The 19,573-nt window shown below is 48.2% G+C and overlaps 1 protein-coding gene across 1 annotated transcript in view; it reads left to right on the top strand.

Moving 5' to 3' along the window:
• Positions 1–19,573, top strand: part of SLC15A4 (solute carrier family 15 member 4) — a 66,111-nt gene that overhangs the window by 8,966 nt on the left and 37,572 nt on the right. The window contains exons 2-4 of the mRNA XM_035098007.2: positions 12,771–13,066; positions 15,128–15,299; positions 16,308–16,385. Of these exons, the coding sequence (XP_034953898.1) occupies positions 12,771–13,066; positions 15,128–15,299; positions 16,308–16,385 (546 nt within the window). The remainder of the gene's footprint in view (positions 1–12,770; positions 13,067–15,127; positions 15,300–16,307; positions 16,386–19,573) is intronic.

Raw genomic sequence — 19,573 nt, 5'->3', positions numbered from 1 at the left:
CCAGTCCGTGGGGTCGAGTTGGTGCGTCAGGCCTGCACAGTGCACAAAGATCGCCGAGGCAGTTGCCCAGGTTGTGGCGGAAACCATGAGCGGAAGAGTTGTCGTTTCAGGGATGCTATGTGCCGGACGTGCGGAAAGACGGGTCACATCGCCAGGGTCTGTAGATCGGCGGCGTCGGGAGCAACAGGAGCACCTAGACTGGAGCATCGCAGACCGCCCACAGCAACTCGTTTTCTAAAGGACTGCCACTACGTAACGGAGATCAACGGGAGGGCCGTGCAGTTTCCAGCGCAAGGCAAGGCACATGTCAAGGTGAAGATTGAGGGTCAGCAGTGCGACATGGAGGTGGACTCCGGATCTGCATTCACCATCGTGTCGGACCAGACCGCGAAGACATTCTTCCCCAGGGGTAAGTTGCCCCCTCTGGAGCCCTTCCCGGCAACCTTGCAGTCGTACTCAGCAGGCCGCATCCATGTTATGGGAATGTGTGCCGTGAGAGTACAGTTCCGGGACAAACAGGCTGTACTCAAACTGGTGATTGCGAAGGGCAGTCGCCCCAGTCTCCTGGGCACTGACTGGTTCCCCGCCCTGGGACTGAGTATCTCAGGGCTTAATTCAATCCAAACCTGCCCTGAGATGAGCGAGGCATTATGCAAGGAATTTGCTGGTCTCTTTAATGGAAAACTGGGTTGTTATAAAGGGCCCCCAGTTGACTTCGAGTTGGACCCCGGTGTGGCCCCAATCCGACTCAAACCAAGGCGAGTGCCATTTGCACTGCAACCCAAGATCGAGGCAGAGCTGGATAAATTGGTCAAGCAGGGAGTTCTCTCACCCGTGGACTCTGCTAAGTGGGAGACTCCAATCGTCACGCCCCTTAAAGCAAATGGGGAAGTCAGGATATGTGCAGATTACAAATGTACTATCAATAAGGCACTCAGGGGAAACTCATACCCCATTCCAGTCGTATCACATCTGTTGGCTAAACTGGCTGGGGGCAAGGTGTTCGCCAAAATTGACCTGGCACAAGCTTACCAACAGCTGCCAGTAACCCCACAATCAGCGGAAGCACAGACTATTGTCACACATAAAGGGGCGTTCAGAGTTAACAGATTACAGTTCGGAGTTTGTGTGGCCCCAGGGATTTTTCAAGGGCTCATGGAACGCCTGTTAAGAGGTCTGCCGGGGGTCTTGCCATTTTTTGATGACGTTTTGATTGCTGGAAAAGACCCACAGGAACTGGTTGCGCGTGTCCGTGCAGTGTTGCTCAAGTTCAAGGAGGTGGGGTTGCAACTGAAAAAAGAAAAATGCAGTTTTGGGGTGCCAACTGTGGATTTCTTGGGGTTTAAAATTGATGCATCAGGCATCCACCCCACAGATGCTAAGATTAAGGCCATCATCGAGGCACCACGACCACAGAACAAGACGGAGTTGCAGTCATTCCTGGGACTTATTAACTTTTATCATTCGTTCTTACCCCAGAAAGCTTCGGTAGCTGAACCATTACATAGACTATTGCAGAAAAAGAATGTGTGGCGATGGGGGCGGGAGCAGCAGAAGGCTTTTGACTCCTTGCGAGGAATGCTGAGTAGCAGGAGCGTCCTTGCTCATTATGATGAGTCAAAGCCGCTGGTCCTGGCATGTGATGCCTCTCAATACGGTCTGGGGGCTGTGCTGAGTCATAGGGAACCGGATGGGTCGGAAAAGCCCATCTCTTTCTATTCCCGTACGTTGTCGCCCACAGAGCGCAACTATGCTCAAATTGATAAAGAGGCACTGGCTATTGTGTCCGGAATCAAAAGGTTCTATGATTATTTGTACGGTCGCCATTTCTCCATTGAAACGGACCACAAACCACTGTTAGGGTTGTTCAACCCAAACAAACAAACGCCACAAATTCTCTCCCCCAGAATGTTGCGTTGGTCAATATTCCTGAATGGGTTCCAGTACACCTTGACCCATGTGCCGGGGAAACAGTTGTGCCATGCTGATGCGCTGAGTCGATTGCCCCTTCCTGGCGGGAGCATTGAGGATCCTGCTCCGGCGGAGCACATTATGATGCTAGAAACACTTCCGGGGGCTCCTGTAACAGCTACGGATATAGCTGAGAAAACTAGGAAAGATGCTGTTCTCTCCCGTGTGCTCACTTGGGTGGGGAGGGGGTGGCCAGGTGGTCCGCATGAAGAAAAATTCAGGCCTTATGCGACAAGGCAGCACGAATTGTCCATGCATAAGGGTTGTCTCCTATGGGGAGATAGGGTGATCATCCCAGCACCACTGAGAAACAGGGTTCTTGAGACGCTTCACATGGGACACCCGGGAATGGTCAGGATGAAGTCGCTAGCCCGATGTTATGTGTGGTGGCCTGGAATGGACCAGAACATAGAACAATGGGTACGAACATGCAAGGCATGCCAAGAGGTGCGGCCAGAAGTGGCCAGAGCACCAGTCCACTGGTGGGAGCAGTCCAGGACTCCCTGGAGCCGGCTGCACATAGATTTTGCTGGGCCATTCCAAGGGAAGGTCTTTTTGGTTATCGTTGATGCATATTCCAAATGGTTAGAAGTGGCGATGGTCCCTAGCATGGCATCAGCTGCCGTAATCAAGGTGTTGAGGCAGCTGTTTGCTACCCACGGGTTACCTGAGACCATTGTATCAGATAATGGGGCAGCTTTTGTATCCCAAGAATTCAGGGCATTCTTGGCTGATAACTTTATAAGAGGGGTCACATCCGCGCCCTTTCACCCATCCTCCAATGGGCAGGCTGAGCGCATGGTAAGAACAGCCAAAGAATCCATTGCGCGCTTAATGGAGGGTAACTGGTCGGCTCGCATTGCGCGAATGTTATTTTTGCAGCATGCGACGCCGTGTACTGCGACGGGCAAGTCGCCAGCCGAGCTGCTCTTAGGTAGAAGACTGGTAACGGTGCTGGATTATGTCCACCCAGATAAAATGCCAAACCGTAATTCAAGAGCAACCCCCCAGGCTGAGACTGACACAACAAGGTATCTCGCCCCTGAAGATCTGGTCTGGGTGAGGAACTATTCACGAGGTCCGCGGTGGGTGGCCGGTGTGATCACCCGGGCTAGTGGACCTGTGTCCTATTATGTGACCTTGGAAAATGGGCAAGTTTGGAAGAGACATATAGATCAGCTGAGGCGCCGGGCGCTCAGCAGGGAGGAGTCAGATAATTCATCCCTGGCTAATGACGCACAGCTGCGAGACCAGAGTGAAGATGGCCCAGAGGTGCAGTCACCAGGGGCTTCAGCAAATGAACCAGGGTCTGCTAGTCCTCAGGATGACGAGGTACAGGTCGGGGACCCTGAGATGTCTGGGACTCCATCTGTTCCTGACGAAACCCCTATAGCAGCCCCTCCACCACAGGTAACACCCAATCCAGAACCTGCAACACCTGTTGTCAGGAGATCAGGTAGAAGTTGTAGGACCCCACAGTACCTGAGGGATTACGTCTGCTGTGCTCACTAGGGGGGGAGGGGTGTTGTGTATTGAGTCAAAGGATTTTATATCTGTATTATTATTGTCTGTATTTGCATTAGGATAAAGTAACTGCCTTTTGGTTCCAGAGGGTACAGCTACTATTGGTTCATTTAAGCTGCTGTAATTGGATCCTCTGTCTTATTGGTTTCCTCCAAAAGGCAGCACTGTGATTGCTTGATATTGTTCCCTCCAAAATGTATCCCTTCCTAGCTAGTCCCCTGTCCCTATAAATGTAGCTTTCCTCTCCTCAGTCTTCAGTCTTGTTCACTTTAATAAAGAGCTGTTACTAGAGAACTGTCTCCAGCATGTTATGTCAAGAGAGCTGAAATCACAAACCCCACGTCACAACAGGTAGGCAAACTAAGGCCCGGGGGCCGGATCCGGCCCAATCGCCTTCTCAATCCGGCCCACGGACGGACCTGGAATCAGCGTGTTTTTACATGAGTAGAATGTGTCCTTTTCTGAATTTTGGCTTTGTGCTGCTAAAATTAGCCCATTAACACAGAATATCCTGAGTTTGCTGATGAAACAATGTCTGTGCTGCTATTTGGTAGCACATATCTTTGCAAGACAAGGTTTTCAGCTGCTGTGAGGACAAAATGCTGTAGCAGGCTATGTATCCGTAATGATTTTGAGAGTATATCTGACAACCGTCTAACCCAGGGGTAGGCAACCTAAGGCCCGGGGGCTGGATGCGGCCCAATCGCCTTCTCAGTCCGGCCCACGGACAGTCCGGGAATCAGCGTGTTTTTATATGAGTAGAATGTGTCCTTTTATTTAAAATGCATCTCTGGGTTATTTGTGGGGCCTGCCTGGTGTTTTTGCATGAGTGGAATGTGTGCTTTTATTTAAAATGCATGTCTGGGTTATTTGTGGGGCATAGGAATTCGTTCCTTTTTTTCTTTTTCTTTTTCCAAAATATAGTCTGGCCCCCCACAAGGTCTGAGGGACAGTGGACCGGCCCACTGCTGAAAAAAGTTTGCTGATCCCTGGTCATGAAGGAGGTTTCTGCATGTGCCATAGAGGGGGCTAATCCATGGGGTGGGTGGGTGGGTGTGATTGGGTTGTTGTTTTTATTTTGATTATATATTTTGTGGTTTTACATTTTGATTTTTTTTCTGTGAACTGCCCCGAGACCTCCAGGTATAGGGCGGTATATAAATTCAATAATAATAATAATAATCCACCTAGGAAAGTAGCCCATCTAGGAGGAGGAAAACGGATCCTGAACCTTTGCTGCCTTGTAGAATAATTACAGAACCAGAATAGGCTCAGGAGGAAACCCTCCACAAGATTAAACTGTTGCAATGAAGAATGCTAACTTTTGTGTGAAACGGGCTGAGCGCAGTTTAGTTCTGGAACTTTAAACAAATTCCTGCACCCAGAACATGCTCAGGGCCATTCTGTGAGAGGTAAACTACAGCACCCAGAATCCTTTGAGGGGCGGGGGAATGTGCTTCGAATCTGCACTAAAGATTTAGTGTGTACACTGCCTAACTCCTAACAGCTCGTCTGCACTGCTGTTGCTCATCTTCTCAGTGAGGAGTCGCAGAACAAACTTTGAAAAGCACTGCTTTAAAAATGCATCTTGCACCTTCTCCATTTCCTTCCCTTTCTTCTGTCCGCCATATTTTTGTAACCAGCTCATTGGAAACAATGAGTGGGGGAAATTGGATGTACGCACCCCGGGTGACACAGGCCTCTTCTTCCATGAATGTTGCTAAATGCAGAAATAAACAACAACTGTGTTACTAAGCAATGGCGTCTACCCAGCAACCATCCCGGGTTTGCTTTTCACCCAGCCTCCTTGGCACAGGTGCCAAGCTGGAGGAAACAGGACACTTTAATTCGATTAAAAGCAAGTCATGCTTGTTATGGAGCGTGGCCTGGGATTAATATCGTGTTGCTCTGCTAAATGCAAGTATTGCGTAACTGGAAAAGCTTGGAGGTTTGAGCAAAATAGATCCCCAGCGTTGATTCAGCAGGAAGATCGTTCTGTATTCCGCATTTTGTTTCATTTTTTCCCCCTTCCTGAGATAGAAACTCAGGAAATTTAGCAACTGGTGCAATGACTTCAGTTAGTCATCAGTTCCAAACATACATCTCTGTTTAAAACCGGCATCTTGGTCTCTCTCTCTCTCTCTCTCTCTCTCTCTCTCTCTCTCTCTCTCTCTCTCTCTCTCTCTCTCTCTCTGTATCCCTGTAACAAATGCTGTTCTCTTAAGGCATGGGTAGGCAAATTAAGGCCCGGGGGCCGATCCGGCCCAATCACCTTCTAAATCTGGCCCGTGGATGGTCCGGGAATCAGTGTGTTTTTACATGAATAGAATGTGTCTTTTTATTTAAAATGCATCTCTGGGTTATTTGTGGGGCATAGGAATTCGTTCTTTTTTTTTTCTTTTTCCAAAATATAGTCCGGCCCCCCACAAGGTCTGAGGGATAGTGGACTGGCCCCCTGCTGAAAAAGTTTGCTGACCCCTGTCTAGAGGGTGATTCATCCTAAGCAGAGATGGCCTGTGAGTCTCGGACATATTTTGGGCATGTGCTTAGTAGAGGAACACACTGCAAAGGCGCATTAGCTGCCGTTATTATTGTTATTATTTATTATATTCCATCATTATTTCTATTTATTACCCTCTCCTCCATTATAACGTCTGGGGCAAGGAGGTTCCAGGAATTTTGAAAGGATGCTTGACAAGCTGGAACTTGCACCGAGGGTGGTGGGTGACCAAGATGCATACCTGCCAAGTTGCTGTCCGAGAAATAAGGGACCGGGCCAGAAGTAGCAGACCGGAAGTAGCGCTGCCGCCATTTTGGAACTTGGCGGAGCATGCTCAGAAGTGACTTTTGATGCTGCTTTGCCCAGTTCCAAAATGGCCGCCGCGCCAAAAGTCGCCCTGCAGCCATTTTGGAACTGGGCAGAGCAGCATCAAAAGTCGCTTCTGAGCATGCTCCGCCCAGTTCCAAAATGGCTGCCGCGCGAAAATAAACCGGGGAAAAAACAAAAAAATCCATTTTTTCAGCTAAAAACAGCTGGAAAAACGGGGATTTCCCGGAGAATACGGGAGACTTGGCAGCTATGCCAAGATGATGAAGGGGTCTGGAAACCAAGCCCTTTGAGGAATGGATGAGGGAGTTTGGTAGGCTTACTGTGAAGAAGCCCAAGAGGTGATATGAGAGCCATCTTCAAACATAAGAACTCTTTGACAGTAGAACGGATCACCTCCAAAGGCGCTCCTTCGTCGGACGTTTTTAAGCAGAGGTTGAATGGCCATCTGTCAGGGATTCTGTCACCATGATTCCTGCATTTTAGGGGGCTGGACAAGATGACTCTTGCGAGACAGGGCCTTCACAGTGGCTGCTCCCAGACTTTGGGACTCCCTCCCTGGAGAAGCTAGACTGGCTCCCTCCTTGCTGTCCTTCCTTGGACAGGTGAAGGCGACCTTGTTCCAACTGGCTTTGGCAAGCACACAGCTTTTAATGAAGGGACTGGTGGCCCTGCTGTTTTTATTATACAGTGGTAACTTGTTTACTGAACAGTACCTATTTATCTACTTGCATTTTGACGTGCTTTCGAACTGCTAGGTTGGCAGGAGCTGGGACCAAGCAACAGGAGCTCACCCCGTCACAGGGAATTGAACTGCCGACCTTCTGATCAGCAAGCCCTAGGCTCAGTGGTTTAACCCACAGAGCCACCTGGGTCCTGTTTCTGCATTGTGTGGCATAGATACTTAGGAAGCAGGTAAAGCACAAAAAAATAGGCCCTTTACCATGAATGGGGAGAGTGGTCTTCCACACGAGGGGGTTCCAGTGCATGGGGGCCCTTTTCAGCCAGTGAAGCAGCGAGGCCACTGGCCAGTATGTTTGCGCATGGACCAGCCACTGGGGTTGTTGGAAGCGCCGGGGGGGGGGCACCGCACAGCCCCCAGATCGAGACAAACCTCTCCGGGCATCTTCCTCTGGAACACAGCACAGGATGTTCGTAACTCTTCAGTCCTGTTGTGCAGCAGCGACACATAACCCAAAAATATGTGCACACTCAAACAGAGTAAAGCTGGAAGCTAAGGCTATGAGGTGTGGCATTTAAGTAATTTATTAAGCAATATATACAGGACAAAGCAATCATGGCGTCCTCTTACATCTTCTCCAGAAGAGAGATAAAAAGTAAAAAACAAAACAAAAGTACAATTCAACGGAAGACAGAGGACTGGCTTCTGTTTCCCACACTTTCCAAGCACGGAATGTAAACACAGACATGTGATGTAAGAATCACACATCCAGCAATGGGAGAGAATGAAAATGCTGACAGGGGTGGGTGACTCAGGGTGTGAAGCCCCATGTAGCTCTCATGCTTCGTTTCTGCATAGGGGGGGGGGCATTCGTCTGAACCCCCATTAAGAGATCCACCTTCATAAACCAGCCAGTGCGGTCCATCCATTACATAGCCAAGGCATATTCCGGTCAGCAGGCAGTGCAAGACCCCTCACAATATGGATTTGGGGAGGGATGGGTGAGATGCCCAGCTAGTGTGGTTCTTGCAAAGATACGGCTGCTTCAAGCACACGCAGGTCTGAGCCTCATTTCAGCTGTGAAATGTTGGGAGATTTACGGCAGCGCTATAAACTCTGGTCAGGAGGGAACTATATTTTGCATCTCTCAGTTCCTCCTCGCGGGGAGTGTTGCTGCACAGCTGCTCCTCGGTGGCTTCCCGGAATTGCTGCGGTCTTACTTTCGCCGAGTTCGGCAGAAACTGGTGTCTCAAAGGGTGGTAGAGCACCTGCATGCAGATGGTCCCAGGTTCATTCATTCCCTGCCACCCCCAGGTTTGGACGGGAATAGAGTCTCTGGTCTGAAACCCTCCAAAGACACTGTCGCTCTGACTTCCTGCAGGTTCTGATTAATAATAATAATAATAATAATAATAATAATAATAATTTTTTATTTATACCCAGCCCATCTGGCTGGGTTTCCCCAGCCACTCTGGGCGGCTTCCAATAGAACATTAAAATACAGTGGTACCTCTACTTACAAATAACTCTACTTACGAATGTTTCTACTTACAAATGGAGCTCCGTCCGCCATCTTGGGTGCGGTTTAGATAGGATTTTTTCTACTTACGAATTTTTAGATAGGGTTGCTTCTACTTACAAATTTTTTCTCCCAATGCATTCCTATGGGATTCGACTTACAATTTTTTTTGACTTACAAATGTGTGTTCGGAACGCATTAAATTCGTAAGTAGAGGTACCACTGTACAATAATCTATAAACATTAAAAGCTTCCCTAAAAAGGGCTGCCTTCAGATGTCTCCTAAAAGTCTGGTAGTTGAACACTCCCCTGTGTTTTTCCTCTTAGAATAGGGTTGGGAAACCTCAGGCCCTTGGTATACTCTCCTCAGGCCACACCCTCGCTGCCCCTTGCTCTGCACCCTCCTTGAGTGTTTTTGCCTGACTGGGATGTGTCCAAACTCTGGCCATGCCTCTTGCTTGCCTGGATGAGGAATGGAGAGGGATGGGGCAGTGTGGATAGGAACCAGCTTATGGTACAAAAGGTAAAATTTATGTTCAGCACTTGGTGCACTTTTGCCTATGCCCACCACTGGGTTGTTGCCCCCAGATGGTCACCTGGAAAAGCATGCAGCCCTCAGGCTGAAAAAGTCCCAATTCCCTGATAAACGTTCTGATCTAGCTTTCTTCTCCCTGCCTTTCTAGTCTCTGTGTGGGCAACTCGGGTTTTTGTAAGGAGGGAAGTTCAGTTACTGAACTGCATGTCAATAGCTTAATAAAGCGCCCAGAAACAAAAAGCGCTAATGCTAATCTAGGCTGCATCAAGAGATTTATAATGTCCAGATCAGAGGAATTAATTGTTCTGCCTTGGTCAGACCACATCTGGAACACTGTGTTCCGTTCTGGGCACCACAGTTTAAGAAGGGTGCTGACAAGGGTGCAAAGGAAGGTGATCAGGATTATCCAAGCGCCTGGAAGCCAAGCCTTTTGAGGAATGGATGGGTATGTTTAGGGTGGAGAATAGAAGGTATGGTTGTTGTTGTTTAGTCATTTAGTTGTGTCCGACTCTTCGTGACCCCATGCACCAGAGCACGCCGGGCACTCCTGTCTTACACTGCCTCCCGCAGTTTGGTCAGACTCATGTTGGCAGCTTCAAGAACACTGTCCAGCCATCTTGTCCTCTGTCGTCCCCTTCTCCTTGTGCCCTCCATCTTTCCCAGCATCAGGGTCTTTTCCAGGGAGTCTTCTATTCTCATGAAGGGGGCCCAAAAAATTGGAGCCTCAGCTTCAGGATCTGTCCTTCCAGTAAGCACACAGGGCTGATTTCCTTCAGAATGGATAGGTTTGAGATTCTTGCAGTCCATGGGACTCTCAAGAGTCTCCTCCAGCACCATAATTCAAAAGCATCAATTCTTCGGCAATCAGCCTTCTTTAGGGTCCAGCTCTCAGAAGGTATGGTAGCCATCTTCAAATGGGCCGTCCTCACTTCCCCCAAAGTTTCCTGGGAACTGTAGTTCAGAATGGGTGCTGAGACTTGTTAGGAGACTCCCGTTGCCCCTCACAGAGCTAATGACAATACTGTACATATTATCTTAAAAAAAATAAAAATCCCAACACCTTCAAACAACAGTTCCTAGGTTTCTGCGGAGGAAGTCATGTGTTTTAAAAGCCTTTGGTCAAGAGTGGGGGGACCTGCAGTCCCTCAAGGCATTGCTGGAATGCAGATCCCATCATCGCTGACCATTAGCCATGCTGGCTGGAGGTCTAGCACATCAGGAGGGCAACAGGTTCCCAGCCCCTGGTTTAAAAGCTAGCCAACAATTGGATGGTGTTTTTAGACAGAAAACAAAAAAACACCCATGGTTGACAACCTTGTGCTCAGGCTCATCAAGCTGTAGATTTCAATCTAGTCACCAGATGTATGTGCTTTTGAACATTGGAAGGAATTCCCTACTAGAAAGGGGCTGCTAAGAGAACTGTGGTATCTGCTGGAGTCCTGCTGTTATCGCACTTTAATCTCTCTCTGGATGGGGCAGATAACCCCGATAAGAAAAGCCAGGCTGTTCTTAGGCTGCATTCAAACAACACTTTTATTCCTGACGTTTCCTTACCCGACCATTTCCACGTTTCACGTGATCTTTCACACATCATGAAATCCACTTCTGGGAATCTAGCAGAAGCTCATCGCCTATGTTAACCCCGCAAAATCATGTGCTTTAACTTTCCCTTCTTCTTCTTCTTCTTCTTCTTCTTCTTCTTCTTCTTCTTCTTCTTCTTCTTCTTCTTCTTCTTCTTCTTCTTCTTCTTTGTGGCTCACAGCATGTGACAAAATTTGGGGCACTTATTGTCTGGCATGCAGTTCCTTCCCCCCATTTCCATGGGGAGCAGAAGCACACATGGGCATAAGGGTCAGCAAGGTTTATCTTGCCTGGGCCGGATTGGTCCCGCGGAGATCCCTCCGTGGGCCGGATCACGTGCGTGTGTGAGCGCGCGCGCGCCCGCAATTTCTGGTGCAGCAGAAGCGAGTCCCCACGCTGCACTGGTTTAGGGCAGCATGCGAGTGGGCAGCTCAGTTCGGGGTCAAACGATCTCCACGGGCCGCTTCTGGCCCATGGGCCTTAGGTTGCTGACCCCTGGCATAACGGAAGGTGACATGCCCAATGACATTTGCTGTGGTGCCTTACTGGTGTGGGTGAAATTTAGTGTGCCGTGGCTCTGTAGAAGATCAATCAGAAAGCTTTCATAATGCAATAGTTAAGGCAGTGCAAAAGGTACATTAGAAACCTGGGCAAAAGTACAGTGGAGTGGACAAGAGTTGGTGTAGGATGAAAGACTTAGGGATTTTCTAAGTGTTGGATGGATTAAAAAGGTCTGAACTGGATTGTTTTAAGGGACTGGTCGGGACTCCTAGGGAAATGTTTTCTGGGGAAGGGAGGGGGAATTTAGAGGTGATTGTCATTTATTTTAATTTTCCTTTAGATAATTAGAAATGTAATATAGTGGGATACTTCTGGGGGAATTTAGAGGCTAAAAGGGATTAAATAGAGTAAGATATGTGCATGTATGATTTTTTTTTTCTCTTGTATTGAGTATTATACTATTTAGGATATGGATTGGTGTTAGCAGATGAGGCTTATTTTCTTTCTTTCTTTTTGCATATTATGAAAGCTGTCTGAATGGGGAGTATAGTAGATTCGGGAAGGGGAGGGCGGGGAAGTCGGGAAGTGATTACCAAGTAAGAAGTTTGATGTGAGAATTTTTGTTTTTGTTTCTGTTTTGTTTTTTGTATTTTTGTATTCGGTGTTTTTCTTTTTTCTTTTTTCTTCTTTTTTGTGCTTTGTATTCTTTATTCTTTTTGTATTTTTGTATATTTTTGTTGTTTGGAAAATCTTTAATAAAGATGATTTTTTTTAAAAAAAAAAGTACAGTGGGGCCTCGCTTAACGAATGCCCTGCTTAACGAAATTTCCGCTTAACGGAAGGCTTTTTCGAGCGGAGGTTGCCTTGCTAGATGAATTTGTTTTACGAAAAATTTGTCTAGCGAATCGCGGTTTCCCATAGGAATGCATTGAAATTCAATTAATGCGTTCCTATGGGCAAAAAAAAAAAATCAATAAAATTTCAATGCATTCCTATGGGATTCGCTAGACGAATTTTTCGTTATAAGAAAACACCCGTGGAACGAATTAAATTCGTCTAGCGAGGCGAATTTATGATCACCAGGAAAACTAAGGCAGTAAACCCCAAGTCTGAATGCACACTTACAGGTAGATTCTTAATCTTGCTATTTTCTGTACTGCCCTCTGAGGATCACAGGATGGTTTACAAGACAGGCAACCCCCGCTTAGTGTGGGGTTACGTCCCAAGGCACCACACGCCTCAGCAAAATCACGTATATTTGAAGCACCATCGCAAAAACCTGCAAGCAAGCGCCCCTTCCCGCCCCTTTTTGTGACAATTTGGGATTGCTTTCCTGGATGGTGCAATAAGTGTGTGTATTGCTGAGCGCATAAAGGACGCGTGTAAATGGGGCCTTGCCTGTATAAAACCACAAACATACATAGCATAGTAACGAACAAACACAATTGCCCCCCCCCAAAAAAACCACTTTCTTTGACCCTCCTGGGTTTTCAGAAACATCACAAATGCAATTAAAACTGAATGGGAATGCATTGTTCTTGATTAGGCATTTGTTTTGGTGAATATTTATTGACTTGTTGGGGGGGGGTTTACGGAGGAGATTTAAGAACAACAACAAATTCTTGTGCAGGTCAAAGACCGGGGCCCCGAAGCCACACGAAGGTTTTTCAACTGGTTTTATTGGAGCATAAACTTGGGGGCCATCGTGTCCTTGGGAGGCATCGCATACATCCAGCAGAATGTGAGTTTTGTCATCGGCTACATTATCCCGGCTGTTTGCATCGGGGTGTCCTTCGTCGTGTTTCTCTGTGGCCAGAGCTTCTTCATCACAAAGCCCCCTGATGGCAGCGCCTTCACAGACATGTTTAAGATTCTGGCCTATTCGTGTTGTTCCCGGAAGAGCCCTGAGGAATACTCCAGCAATAGGTATGTAGCGGGAATTTCCCCCTTCAAGGCAGTGCTCAAAATTCCCCAGGCACGTTTTGTGACTGGCATGGGTCCAGTAGCGACTCCGTGGAGATCGCTTGAGGCCAGGATGACGACTTCATTTGCTGGGGCCTGATGGGAGTTGTAGTTCAGCAGCACCCAGAGGGCCAAACCTACCCTAGAATGTGACAGGATGTTGGGAAACTGATTCATACTGTAGCCTTATTGGCTGATAAAGGTCCTTAAGTTGTGCCCAGGCAAGGACAGAGACAGTCAACAAGAGTCCAAGGGTTGAATTCGGAGAAAGAATTTAATTTCTTGGTGGTCAGCTCCACGACAAGAGTAAAGAAACACAAATTTGCTAGGCTTCTTATACACTTCTTGGGCTCCTTTCCCCCTCCTCTGTAAATGTGCGCACGCAAGGTGGTCACAAGTACATATATGGATCTTCCTGTGTCCGGTCCTGGGCATAAACACATGCTGACTCATGCTACCCCGGTAGCATCATAGCAGCTTCCAGCATCAAGCTCATCCACTGATAAGGCTTTCTCTGTGTTCCAGGCAAAGTCAGCTATCCGGCCTTGATAGTTTAGCAGGGCATTCTGTCTGGCTTACATTACCCTTTGGCACAGAGAGAGGCAAAGAAAAAAGCATTTTAAGCAAGACATCCCAGGGATACAGCCATACAGTCAGAATTCATACAATGCGAGCAATGCAAACTATAGGATCAGATCAGATCAGATCCAGCTCAATAATACAATTAGCAATTCTCTCTCCACAATACGGATGCACACACACACACACACACACTGTTCTCTCCAAGGGAAAGAAATCTTAGGCGAGCTTAGTTGCCCGATTAAATAAGCACGAGTGTTTGCTTGTTATCGAAAGGAATGCCCTGCCTATGTCTAAGATAATTGAAGGCAGATTAACGACCCATAAAGTAATAATTTGTAAAAAAATACATAATGTTGAGAAGAATGAGCAATTAGCAGCCATGCAATAAAGCACACTTTGGAAGACTGAAAAGGCAGCAGTAGCATAAATGGGTTTAAGAGGATTATTCTTCAAACACTGGATGGAGAAGAACTTCAGCTGGCAGCTGCTGCAGAGTCACTGTCTCAAAAGAGAGAGGAGAGAAAGAGAAAGCACACTTGTTTTTAGATGCTGTGCACTCAGATTGTAGCAGGGCATCACCTACCCGGTAGAAAACATCTTTGGCTTTGGCGTTTTTGAGTCAAGATGGCGGACTGAACCTTTCAAAGCTGTACTGATTTCAAGCCCAATTTTGCACGATAGTTGTAAACACTGATTTCCAAACTGCCCTGGTTTTGTTTGTCTGTTTCTTAGAACTCCCAAGCAACACTGGGGATGGGGCTGCTAGTATACTACCGTGTTTTCCCCTTTTTAAGACACTGTCTTACAACTTTTTACCCTCAAAAAAACAACACAGGGTGGCTTACTTTCGGTGGGATGTCTTTTTAAAATTTTATTACTGGTACGGTTTTTACAGCTCAGGGCGCTGCTGGGCTCTCTTGAGTGCTCGGCGCTGCAGCAGCCACCGGTTCTGGGTGGTGGGGCGGGCAGGTGTCTTTGGCCGGGCCAGGCGGAGGCCGCTGGCTCAGGCGCTCCGCCCGCCGCTGCAGGGTGCTCCAAGCTCCTTGGCCGGGCCAGGCAAGGAAGAAGCAGTGAGCCCAGCGGTGGCGGCAAGCACGGAAGCGGCAGGGACGGCGGTGGACGAGAAGGCGGAGCGCGGGAATGCAGCCACCAAGGCGGGAGCGTGATCAGCTGTTAAGCAGAGCTCTTGGAGCGCCGCTTCACAGCTGATCGTGCTCCTGCAGTGCCGGCCGCATGGAGTGACTCTATGAGTGGAGGTGCCTGTAGGGGTTGGTTTCCGCGGCACGGAAGTATGGCTTATTTTCGGGGTATGTCTTATATTTCTCAAATGCTTAAAAACCCTGCCATGGCTTACTTTATGACTCCGTATTAAAAAAGGGAAAACAGGGTATACAGGTTCCCCAAAATTTCCTTTGGTTCCATCTCCCTTCTTCTTTCCGGTAGAGACACTCAAGGGGTACTCCACCAACCAGCTCCCAAGCAAAGCCTCTTCGAGATGGCCAAAGCATCCCGTGGAGGGCCATTCAGGGAAGATAAAGTTGAGGATGTGAAAGCGCTGGTCAAAATCATTCCAGTCTTCCTGGCCCTCATACCTTACTGGACGGTCTATTTTCAGGTTGGTGAACGGGGCCTAGTTCTGTTTGGGTTCCTGTATATCAAGAGCAGCAAGGGGGGGCTAGATTTGCCACCTAAACAGTCTTTGGCTGTTAGTGCAGAGGGCGGAAGTCCTTGACGTTCTGAGATCGAGCCGTGGGTGCCAGTCATAAAATGGCTGCCGCTGGAGTGTGGCATGGTGCAAAGTGGCTGCTGCATCTAAAAAAGTAGGAAAAGAGACAGGAGCCCAAAATAGATTGCAGGGAAGCCCAACAACTTATGGATCTGTTGGCAAATCAATCGCTTTCAAGAAAAAAAAGTGTGTGTTTCTAGGGACAAGCAAGAATTTCTTCCCCATGCTAACATCAGCCAATAGACTGTAAGCTTCTTGGGGCAGGGACCCTGCACTCTATAAAGAGTCATGTACATTGATGGGACTCTTGTCAGGGATGGGGGGGGGGCTGTGGCCCTCTGGGTGTTCATAGATTCCCGGGCCATCCTCTTCCTTCCATCATGGCCAATGGTGGGTGATGGTGGGTCCAGGCATAGGCAAACTCCAGCCCTTCTGATGTTTTGGGACTAAAACTCCCATCATCCCTATCTAACAGGCCCAGTGGTCAGGGATGATGGGAATTGTAGTCACAAAACATCTGGAGGGCCGGAGTTTGCCTATGCCTGGTATAGTCCATCAACACCTGGGAGGGGCACATGTTCCGACCTCCAGCAGAGTATAAACCAGGGGCTGGCAACGTGCCCACAAAGACCGTTTTGCCAGCCCCCGAACCGAGTCGCCTGCTTGGCGAATCCCCTGCACGTTGTACTAAACCGGCACGGTGCAGGGACTTGCCGAGCGGCGCCGGAAATTGCTTCTGCGCACGCATTTTCGGCACCGCAGACATGCGCAGATGCGATTTCTGGCACAACGCTGCGCCGGCCCGGCCCTCGGACGATCTCTGTGGTAGTGATCCAGCCCATGACCAGTAAGCCTTACTGACCCCTGATATAAACCATTTCCTTTCTTTCACTTCAGATGCAGACGACGTATGTTCTCCAAAGCCTGCACTTGAGAATCCCCCAGTTTTCAAACAGCACCTCAAACAGCCACACGGTAAGTGGTCGTTGGCAAACCCCTGTTTTCCTGCAGTTTGGCTTCCTGGGTTACAGTTTCATAGCGTGCAGGTGAGGAGGGGGGGGGGGGGCGGAAAGCACAGCGAAGAATCAAAACAGAAAGGAGAGCAGGATCTGCCATTTAGCAGTCCGAGATGCGATCTCTTCCGGAGTGACCCCTCCTCCTTTGCTGTAACTGTAGGCAGAGATAAGAGACAACACTAATTTAATGATTCTCAAAAGCATAGGATAGTGTTCAGTCATACTGTTAAAATAATAAATGGTACCATTGAACATTATCCTGCCTTTTAAATAATCCTTATCTATTAAGCCCCATCTGTAATATGCATTTAAAACAGAATCATAACCGCCGTGGCTTTCCCCAAAAATCGGGGGGAGGGGGTGCAGTTTGTTAAGAGTGCTAGGAGAGCATTATCACCCTCATAGAGCTAGAATGAACAGAGTGATTTAACAATTAATAATATTTATACCCCACCCATCTGGCTGGGTTTCCCCAGTCACTTTGGACAACTTCCATCAAAGATTAAGAATAGATTAAAATGTCACACATTAAAAACTTGCCTAAACAGGGCTGCCTTCAGATGTCTTCTAAAAGTCAGATAGTTGTTTATTTCCTTGACATCTGGTGGGAGGGCGTTCCACAGGGCGGGCGCCACTACCGAGAAGGCCCTCTGCCTGGTTCCCTGCCAGAAGGCCCTCGGTGCTGGACCTCAGTGTCCGGGCAGAACGATGGGGGTGGAGACGCTCCTTCAGGTATACTAGGCCAAGGCCGTTCAGGGCTTTAAAGGTCAGCACCAACACTTTGAATTGTACTCGGAAACATACTGGGAGCCAGTGAAGATCCTTTAGGACTGGTGTTATGGGTCCCAACAGCCACTCCCAGTCACCAGTCTAGCTGCCGCGTTTGGGGTTAGTTGTAGTTTCTGAGTCACCTTCAAAGGTAGCCCCATGCAGAGTGCCTCTCCCCAGGGAACTCTGATAATGGTAGCTCCGTGAGGTTCAAGGATGCATGCAAATGGACACTGGCAGACATCCATGAGATTGTCCAGGATCATTCCCCGCAGGCTCTCCCCCAGATATATCTGTACCTCTATCACTTATCTCTGCATATATCTCTCTCTCTCTACATATCTGGACTGGCACGTGTGGTGCCCATTTTAATGAAGTAGAAATTCAAACTCCAGTGGCACACAGCAGGATTGTGCCCATGTTACACACAGGGAGCCTTGTACCCACATTCAGGTTTCGTAATGCCCTTTTGATGACACCGTTCCTGCAGGTTGCTGAATGATTAATCTGTTTTTTTGGGAAGGCACAGAAGTCGGAAAGGCTGGGGGGGGGAGGCTGTCTCTGTGGGCGACCCCTAGTCCTAGGCTCGTCCCCCCCTTCCTAAATGGTTCAGCTCACCTCCCTATCATCCTAATAACCCAAATTCATAATGTATGATGGTTTTAATGCAGTATTTATAAATGAGGTGTTTGATCCAAAAAGCTAACCTGCTTAATATTAACATGTCAGCAATTCCGAGCAATTTAGAAGAACTCCATCTCAAGGAGCCACTGAACTTCAAGGTGGGTGGGCAGAACTTCCAAAGTTGTAAATAAAGTTCTGAGTGTATAAGTTTCAGGCTTGTATTTCAACTTTGAATTCTGAGTGGTTGGGGGGTTTTTTTAGACTCGTTTTAAGCCTGATGTTGCAAACAACATCAACCCACTAAACCCCTAGGCCTGTATTTCGACTTTAAATTCTGGATGGGTTTTTTTTTTTACTTCATTGGACTTGTTCTAAACCCAATGGGTACTTCCAAATTCACATAAGCAGTTGCATCAACCCACCAAACTCCTAGCATTGTGCTCTCCCCACCCCTGAAAAAGATGTCACATCTTATTCTTTCAGGACCAAATGGACAGGGGTTTCAACTTCCACGACAGGTTCTGGCTGTCATGGTGTGGGAGGCATAGCACCAGAGTTTTTGCTACTAAACCAGGGGAGAGGAACCTATGGCCTGCCAGATGTTGCTGGACTGCAGCTGTCTTTGTCCCTGACCATTGAGCATGCTGGCTGCGGCTGAAGGGAGTTGGAGCCCGAGAACATCTGGGGAACCCGTGCAGTACTGGCGACCCTCATTCGAAACCTCCTTCTCCGCAAGAGAAAAACTGATTCACTACATTACTATTGTTATTATTTTATTTTAAGAGCAACACCTGTACAGCTGAGGTCTTACCTTTCCAGAATTTCTGGTGCTGCATTTCTGAAGCGGAGTACAGTCATACCTTGGGTTACAGACGCTTCAGGTTGCGTGTTTTCGGGTTGCACACCGCGCTGAACCCAGAAGTACCGGAATGGGTTACTTTTGGGTTTCGGCGCATGCGCAGAAGCACTAAATCACGCTTTGTGCAGAAGTGCCGAACCATGACCCGCGCGTGCGCAGATGCGGCGCTGCGGGTTGCGAACGTGCCTCCCGCATGGATCACGTTCGCAGCCCAAGCGTCCACTGTATTTAATCACCGTCGTAAGAATCCACACGGGCTTTTAAGTAGATGATCCTGGCAAGGTTTTCAGCTTTTAATCGGAAGCCTTTGTGCCTCTGTGGATCGAACTTTCCCGGTGGTTGCTGGGCTGTGTGAAGTGGGCAGGATTTTCAGGTTCCAGTTGGCCTGTGCCATTGTCTTGCCAGGAGTAATTTCAGTGAAGGGCAGAATGGCTACCGTTGCCCCTGAGGGCATTTTGAGAAGAGTGAGGCTCAGAGGCAGAAAACACAGCCTGTGTGTGTTTGTGTTTGTGTGTGCGTAGATATCTTTATTGTAAAAGACGTTGTGTACATGCCCTCTGTACATGCGACTTAACCTGTGGTGCTCCCGCAATACTTCCATGCTGCCATAAATTGTATTTTGCTGAATGTTGTGGGCCGGTGCAGATGGTGTGTTACGTTACTTTAATGAGTTTGCAGCCTTGGGGAAAATGAATTTCTAATCTTTCTTGCTTCCTTGGGCTTCTGTGCAAGGGGTCGGTTAGTGCCAGCAGTTTGCTGCCTGCCAGATGGAGTCCAAAAGTGACACGGTCCTTGGGCAAAAGCTCTTTTGAGGAAGGGACACGGCTCGGTGGTAGAGCACCTGCTTTGCATGCAGAAGGTCCCAAATTCAGTCCCCTGGTATCTCCAGGTAAGGC

This window comes from Zootoca vivipara, chromosome 17, assembly GCF_963506605.1.
Source record: "Zootoca vivipara chromosome 17, rZooViv1.1, whole genome shotgun sequence".
NCBI classification, from domain to species: domain Eukaryota; kingdom Metazoa; phylum Chordata; class Lepidosauria; order Squamata; family Lacertidae; genus Zootoca; species Zootoca vivipara.
The sequence above is the reverse complement of the archived record's forward strand: the minus strand, read 5'-3'. Positions and strand labels throughout refer to the sequence as shown.